The 8,828-nt window shown below is 41.5% G+C and overlaps 1 protein-coding gene across 4 annotated transcripts in view; it reads right to left on the bottom strand.

Annotated features, from left to right (window-relative positions):
- cep112 (centrosomal protein 112) overlaps nucleotides 1-8,828 on the bottom strand; it is a 99,012-nt gene that overhangs the window by 50,204 nt on the left and 39,980 nt on the right. For all 4 annotated transcript variants that reach the window (XM_020619846.1, XM_020619847.1, XM_020619848.1 and 1 more), the window contains 2 exons: nucleotides 6,448-6,555; nucleotides 1,631-1,813 (listed from right to left, as the gene is read on the bottom strand). In XM_020619846.1, the coding sequence (XP_020475502.1) occupies nucleotides 1,631-1,813; nucleotides 6,448-6,555 (291 nt within the window). The remainder of the gene's footprint in view (nucleotides 1-1,630; nucleotides 1,814-6,447; nucleotides 6,556-8,828) is intronic.

Here is an 8,828-nt window from a genome sequence, read left to right on the forward strand (position 1 = left end):
GCAGGAATGGAACATATGAGATGAGTACTGAGGAAGTTAGCTTTCTGTCTCCTGAGATTTGTCAAACTACATGTCATTTTGACATGAGTAGCATGACACATTATCAGTAGAAATGTCCTGTCATGACGGCATCTCCATAAAACTAAATAACACATTGGCTGGAGCCACTGGAGCTGTTACATTTCCCAAAAATATAAGACATGGGAGCATCAGAGAAGGAATAAAAAGGAAGCACAGCACTTTCCCTTCACGCTATACAGTTTTGTAGCTTTTAGAAGACAATTTAGATTGTTTTTACACAAGCTATATTTGTATATTAGTATGGCGGTATAAGAGCGTCTACAAATTAACTGCCTCACAGAGAGAACATTCTGACATCTGAGCTGATGTTAGGGTCATTTTGAAAATTACTCAGAACTCTGTTTACTTTCACTGTTAACATCAAATATGTAAACATCTACAAAGAGTTAAACACAGAAGACAAAATGATTACAGTTGGACAATTTCTCTCAAGTCTTCAATTATTGTTATTTCACCTGCAACTGTAAAAATCAATACCTTCCCCCCCAAAAAAAGGTTAATTATATGTAAAGGATCTCTTAAATACCTCAAGAAAGTTAAATTATAAAATCATTTATGTTAAGTTTTTTTTGCCATTCATTTTGTGCCTGTCACCACGTGTGACATTTGGATTGAGCACATTTTGTCCAAAAACACTAAATACGTCTGGCGGGATCACTTTCTCCAGCTAATGGCCAAAAGACAAAGTTCTCCACATGCTGACAGCATGCATTTAAGCAGGAAGCCTGCAGAGTCAAACACATCCCCAGTCGGGGACAAGTCTGTCAAATGGCTTCCCACAGAGCTCCAAGCTGACCCAGGCTGGAGAGAGGCGAAGACAGAGCGAGGGGTACGAGATGAAGACCTTTTGCTGGTTTGGCTAAATGTTAACAAAACAGCCTCTTGGTGTAATGGATAATTTAGACCCAAATGTCACACTCACTGTGGCTGTCCATGCTGTAATAAGCCAATAACAAAGATTTTCCAGAGGGAGATGGATACCTGCAGCGAAATGAGATTGCCACGCAGAGATACACTTCGGAGGGAGTACAGGGCACTTGGTGGTGGTCCACCACCATTCAGTGCGAAGGCAAAAAAGAAATTTAAGCCAGGTTTGGGAACAAAAGCTTGGTGCTCAACAAAACAGATTTCTTCTCCTTCGTCTGGCTACCGGTGGTTTCTGGATTTTAAGTCTTTACACTTCTATAACAAAACCCTGCTGTGATTAAAAATAATTTAATAAACATCAGAATAATGTTAGAAATTGGAACAGTGTAATTTCTTTTGTTTTGTTCACTTTTTTGCTTTTACGTTTTCTAGCGGTCTGTTGTTTTTACATAAACAAATTTTTTTTAATTGAAAGAGGATTACCTAAGTTCTTACATTCGCTCACACCAAGTTGTAAAATTATTCAAACCCAATGTCAATATCTGTCTTGCTTCAAGTAAAAAAGTGTCTTAACCCGCTGTGCTTTTGAAACCCCAGAAAGCATCAGCTGGCAAAATACAAAATGGTTGAATGGTGGGTCAGCATGTGTATGCGCGAATGTGGATCAGTGGAGACCCCCTACCTGTGCATCACGCTTCCTCCATTCCTGGGTGTGCTGCTGGTGCTGTTGCAGGGTGGCCCTGGCCTGCCTCTCCAAGCTGCTCACCTCCCGCTGACGCTCCTGGACCAGGTTGTCCTTGTCCGCGTTGTGCTGCTGCTGTAGCCGCGTCCTCTCCTGCTCGTGCTGCATGCGCTGCTCAGCCATCTGATTGGACAGGCAGGCAAAGAGAGACTTCATCAGCCAACACACACTCAGAACAACCCTGTCGTCATGACAACTTGTCCATCTACCTATCCATCCACCCTATCTTCATCCTATTCTTTACTCCCCTTGCCTCCACCCAGAACAGCCATGTGCCCAACCAATTTGGCGAAACTGGTCGGAAGGTTGGTGGAAAAAAAAAGCAAAAAAAGTTTCTCTGCTTCCTCACATTGTCAGAGCATGACATGATCTGATGTGTTTACATCTGGCTTGCTCCCCCGCCCTCCCATATCTTCTGACAATTGTACAGACCAGCCCTCAATGTACCACCTCTCTCTCTCTTCAAGTCTGTCCCCCTCACCCTTGTCTGCACTCGGCATATAAAAAAGCAGTTAGTTTGGGCTACGCATGCAAACTGGTAGCGGTTAGCCATCTGGCTGCAGAAACCACCCAAAGACCCATGCTATGATCCTGACAGCATGTGAAAAGCCGCTTAGCGATGATTATAATAATCATTATAAACCCAAAAAAACTGGAGAAAGAGGCGAGGACACTTCGAGGAGAACTGAGAAGATGCTAAAAATAACGATTCTTCATGCTGCTTTTACTCATTTTTATATTCTCAGAATTCATCTAATTAATTACCCATCCATTAATTCTGTATATAAATAAATAGAACTTTCAGTGTTTTCATAATTAATGGGATTATGTTTGGGCAGTAATTATCAGGCTATCCTGATGAAGGATATCTCAGAGTATATCAAATACCTGTACGCACCAAATCAGCAAGGCATGGTTATAGTATAAACATAGGGTAGACTTCCATCTAACTGCAGTTGCAACCAGCTACACATAATACAGCAGAGGAAAATAAAACACTTCTAATGGGAGACAAAGCTCCAATTTTTCAGGGCTTCATCATCCTGTCAGCTAAAGCAAGTCTGTATCCCAGAGTCGCCTGCTGAGACGTGAGCCTTGCTAGTGGAGCTCCCAGCCCCAAGCTACCGAGCTTTTCCCAGGCTCTGTTCCGTTCCCACTCCCCCATGGTGGGGGGAGACCAGTGACCCCCGCACCATCCTGCAGTGCAGCCCCAGCCGCAGCCCCGAAAAGACAACGGGGGCCCAGGGCCCATTCGCCTCCCTGCTTTGAAGCTAATCCCCTGAACATTGTGCTTGACGGCACCCTACCTGGCCTGCCAGAGAAGCGGAGATCCACAGCCTCTATGCCCAGTGCCTGCTCTATCCACGGCCCCATCTTCGGACGTGGCGTGCTATTCAGAGCAGGTGATGAATGAGAGGCTATCTACAGGAAGCCGGATTCCGTCCCTGGCACTGAGAGGAAGGCCACAATAGAGATTTCATCTTGGCAGCCAAGAATTTAGCCTTCAGGATTTGGGAGAGCTTTGCTAAATGCCCTCTAAAAATGGAGGATTTATGGCTGGATGAAAATGTATTTTATCTCTGTGGCTAAGTTAATGAGATGGTAGACGCATACATACATATGGTGCACCCTCAAGATACCTTACACACATAGCAATTTCTCAACACATAATATAACATCACAAAGCTCAACTAGACAAACACTGTGCAGAATGTGGACAACATCTTCCACATGCTGCCACTGGTGATGCTAAGGTTGCCTGCGGTGCATTCAACAGACAGACAAAGTTGCACTGCCTTCATTTTTCCATTCAAGAAAATAATAGAGACAAATCACATCCACAGCCAGAATACACTGCCACATAGGGACAGTCAGATTCATACAACAGCACAAGTTATAACCTACAGATTAATAAGCAGGCAATTATTATGAAAGCTCCCCAGCAGGACATGCGTTAACAGAAACTGGGGGAGGACAACCTGGCTTACTGTTCACTCCTGTTTAGATTCTTGGGCCATGAGTGTTTTGTAGGAAAGAGGGGATCTAAGGTGAAATGAGAACTATGAAACAGACAAGATAGATCCATTGTGAGAAAAACAGCAAACGATAAAGACGGAAAGGAGAGGAGATGACAGAGAGCAGACCCAGCAAGGAGCCTAGCTGTGACATCACACAGTGCCAGCATGCAGTAGAGGATGCTGGGTGCTGCGGTTCTTAAAGGGACCGGCGAGGTGCCTGTGAGGGAAGACTGAGTCTGTTATAGCACAGCTTGGTGCCACAAATACAGAACAGATCGGGCTTTACTGCACAGCACGACTCCTGTCATCCTGGGCTGACATGGTTGCGAGTGAGTGCATTGTACGTACTGAGACAGGCCAGTGAGGTAATGGGCTTATTACTACCACAGGGAGGATATAAGAAAAGTTTGGGGAGAGGAGGGTGTTGAGGAAAGCAGAACAGAAGCCCTGTCTGGTCTCAGCAGGGGAGGCTGGCGGCTAATGTGAGCAGGGAGGGAAAGATGGAACAAAGACAAACTTCTGACTCTACTCTACTGTAAGGTTTAAGTGTAGACGGTCCGTGTACAGTGTTGAGGATGGATATGAGCACATGTTTGTCTTTGTACAGTATGTCCACACATTTGGCATGTATCCTTTATTATTTATTGCCTCAATCTAACATCTGAAGAGTGAGGCATTTCCCTCAACTCTCAAGGTCATGACTCTAAACCAACCGTTTGACCTCACTACGTCACTCCAACGTCAAGGAACACAGCTCTGTCAGGTCACCGTGACTTCCAGCTGCCACGGGTCAGCTGCAAAACAATTCCCTAATACACAGTGCCCTTTTTAAAGTCTCACTGAAGCTGCCCATGAGGGAACGTTCTTTTGTCACCATCTGAATGGACAAACTTGACCCCTGCAATCTCGTGACACCAATCTCTCTGGAGTGGAAGCATCGTGCACACATGCATCTAGGCATGAATGCAAAGTACTTTTGGTCACACTTATGTGTGCAAAAACACAAAACATAAAATGATTGTGCTCACAGTAACTCATGAGTCGTCATCGTCACGAAGATACGCCATTTGTATTCATATTTTTTTTTATCTTTAAGACAAAAGCCTTCCTGATGTTCTGCTAAACCTATGTAGTTATCTTCAACTGTCAGCTACATCCCCGCTGTATGTGCCAACAGATAATTGCCACTTGAATATTTTATGCAATGCTTTGATTGCTTACCTGTTTTTCACGTGATGGAATTTATGAATCTTCAGAGGTATACACCATAGTTGGCACACAAAACACTGATATATTCTCACAGTTACTGGATCATTACATGGGGACGAAAGCATCTTATCTTTTGGATATAAATACATCCTGCTTAATGGTTTAATCAGTATTGTCTGAGTTCTTTGACTAAGGATCCTTGCAGCAAGAAAAGTTTCCCACCTTCCTCAAATTTGATTTTGATATAATAAATACATGACCCAAATGTGTTTTCTTCCCATCGTTGCCACTATAATTACAAACACAGCTCTTCTACTGTGGAGCAAATCAATAACAGTGTCTCCTTTCCTTGGAAATAACACCGGCCTTAAGAGTCTTCACTTACAACTGCCTACAGCAAATTACACGCAGTGTAAACTCCATCTCTCCTGGAAATGAGTGTCTACATGCTTATTACCAGATAGACCGAGTGCTAATTTGGTGCCTGGAAATCAATAATGTTGTGGATACAGATAATAGAGATGTTATACTCTTCAGTGCTCCATACTGTCATACTTTATGTGGTACCACATAGTCATGGACATGCATGAGGAGCAACTTATTTTTTAATATATATAAAATAAATATTTTATTTAGTAATGATTGAGGGAAACATGAATACAGTATATGTTGCCACAGGGTGCAGTTAGTCATGGTGCAGAGCTGCATGACTATGCCTAAACTGATTTTCTTGTTTATTTTACCTGTTGGTGGGGCTACTTTAAATTTTATTTTGTATCTTATACACAATATGAATTTGAGGATTCAGTACTGAACAAAGTTTGAACAATGATATATTACAGCTGCAAAAAAAAAACAACTAAAGAATCAGTGAAGATAACACTGGAAAAACTTAGTCTATAGAGGAAATATTAATAAAAGATACGAATTAAATTACACACTCTATGGATAAAATATTTAAACATATTTTTAAAGTAGACAGCCAAAGACGAAATCCTCACTAGCAGGCCAGTTAGACAAATCTAAACTGTGCCACAATGAGAATGAATGCCTCTGATAATACTGGTTTGCTTTAATTGAATCTGATGCTCCATATGAGATATCCTCCTAATATCAAGCTAGATTTTAATGATTTCTGAAGATGGTTTCTAGACAAGGATGGGATGTTAAGGGTGCAGTGTATCTGCTAGGCAGACTGCATTAGTTTTCAACTGGCAATGTTTAAGATATTTATTGAGCAACAATCTAAGCTCAATCTAAAGCGTGTCCCTTATCATGAGAAATTAATCAGGCAAAGCAGATGGGAAGGAAAAACAAGACTATTCCAAATGGATGTCAGTCCCCTTGGCTGGCTCCAGTCGGCCAAATGTTCGCTGATAAATGAGAAAAGCTATCACTCTAGCGCTGATGACGATGATGGAAGCAAGAGAAGAATTCTTTCACCTGGCAACTTCAGCAGTACAGAAGCAAGAAAACTATTCACACACAGATACAGGCAGACAACCATGATGTACAGAAAGTCCTACAGACCTGCTGCTCATATTTCTGTCTGAGTGCATCCAGTTGCTGGGAGAACTGTTTGGCCTGGCTCTCCCTGAGGGACTTGGAGCGGATCAGGTCCTCCTCTACTTTCTCCATCTGGAAGCATGAGAAAAAAAAAAAAAACGATCTAAAAATGTATTATTATTTTGACTGACAACAAGTCAGCAATCAAATACATACATTATAAAGTGTAACAGTGGGGTACATGTCTGTTCCTGTAAACTATCCACAGATTCCAACTCAAATTTGCATTTTTCAAAAGACTGCATACATATTCACATAGTTTCAGTGTTAGTTTTAGCTGATGGCTGCATATTCACAGCACAAGCACAATAAATATAATGCATGCAGACCTTGCAAAACAACACCCTGCATCTGCAGCAGGATGATGTTGCTGTAACAATTTTCTTTTAATCTGAGAAACAATGAACTGCCAGTGAGAAGAAATACAACCCACTCATTATGTGGTCTTACCGTAATAATATTGTAATAACAGAACATCAACATATTAAACTACTCTTCGAGGCTAAATATTAAATTAACATTTAATATGTAATATCAATAGTTCACAAGCAAAAATAAGAAAGTTACAAGCTTCTGTCTCTTTGTAGACTTTGTTGTTCTAAAATCTTCCTACCACTTCCACACTTTATGTCTCTGTGATGACAATCGACAATAATTGGAAATGTAATTTACTGAAACACCTCTGTATCTGAGTTATACTGTGTGCAATGCTCAGGAATTGCTAAATGTGTTTTGATTAATCCATTTAAAATCCCAAAGCCTCCTTTGAACTGTGCATGCAACAGAGATTTGATTCTGTATGGTGCTGCTTTTTTTCATAGACAAATTAGGGCAGGCTGTTTCCTTTAAGTGCAGTCTAAAAGAGGGGTGCAGATTTTAAAATGAGAAAATGACAGACAGACAGAGAAAGGGAGTGATAAAGATAATTCATTTAGATATGACCATCTGTAGACAGAGAGGGGGAGAAGATGATGAGATGGAAGGATGAGGAAAAAAGGAGTAAAAACTTCTTTTGAAGTACTTTGTGCAACATTAAAGCTTTAGCAGGAGAACGTGATGGAGCACTGTACAAGTGGGGTAGGGAGAAGTAGGGGAGTGGGAAAGAGGGAGAGAGGATGACAGAGATGCAGAAGAGAAAATGCTCCTCTCTCCTATGGCTTTGATGTGGGCTGAGGATAAAGTCAGACCAGAGACTGGGATGCCAGGGGCTCAATGGGGAAAGAAGGAACGAGCAAGACGGAAGGATGAGAACAGGACATAAAAGGATGAAACGGAGAAGTACAGCAATACAGACAGCATCAAAAAAAAAAAAAAAAAAAAAAAAAAAAAAAAAAAAAAAAAAAAACAACCCTTCCCCCCCCCCCCCAAAAAAAACTAACCTGTATTCAAGTACACCAACATTGCCTATCTGTCAATATTCAGAAAACAAAACAAAACAAAAAAACATTGTAGGCATACACTCAAAGCGCAATATGTGCAGTCAACTTTTTAAGTTGATAGTACTTTTTGTCTGAGGGGTCCAACTTTCCTTGAATAGTGTTTTTTTTTCACTTGAACAGCAAATAACAGCCCATCTCTCGTCTATCTTCTATACAGTTTCACACATTTCCTTACACTGCATGTTCCACCCACATACTGATTAGCTGATAAACTAATCAGCGACTAAAGCTCTCTCATACTTGGTGCTTCCTTGTCAATATAGCACATATACAGCACAGCAAAAAACAAACAAAAAAAACAAAACAAATGCATATAGCCAAACTAATTTGTAAGACACCATCTGAAGTTTACAGCTAAGAGTGTATCGATTGGATAACTCTTTCATTACGCAGCGGCCCACACAATGTGTACGGCTGATCATGAGTCTGGTGTGAGGCACCAATTAGTATGACTGCTTAATGCGCGTGACCTGTTCTCCATCGAAACACAACCAGCCCACATCACGCCCACGAGGTCAACGTGTCATAGCAGAGAAGTGAATGCACCTGATTAATGAGCAGGGTTATAAATCTTTTCGTTTATCTGGAATGACTTAATGATTGAAAATGGCCTAGGGATGATAATGTTCTTGGCTCTGACATATAGATTTTTCAGTATATAAGAGCAGTTAAAAGGTACTGGAAAACAGCCATTATAGGATGTAGGATGACCTAACGGTGCAAATCATTATGAAACAGGGGTGAAGGTGAGGGAGAGAGACAGAGAGGAAAAACACATATGGAGAAACTAGCACAGCCAGCATGGCGCCCTATTGCATCTGTGGTCCGGCTGTGTCTCTGCTACTATAAAATGTGTGTGTGTCTGCATTGTTTTGGTCACTGCATGGCAAATGGCTAACTCCCTTT

The sequence above is a fragment of the Monopterus albus genome, unplaced genomic scaffold, assembly GCF_001952655.1.
Source record: "Monopterus albus unplaced genomic scaffold, M_albus_1.0 scaffold227.1, whole genome shotgun sequence".
Taxonomy (NCBI): Eukaryota; Metazoa; Chordata; class Actinopteri; order Synbranchiformes; family Synbranchidae; genus Monopterus; species Monopterus albus.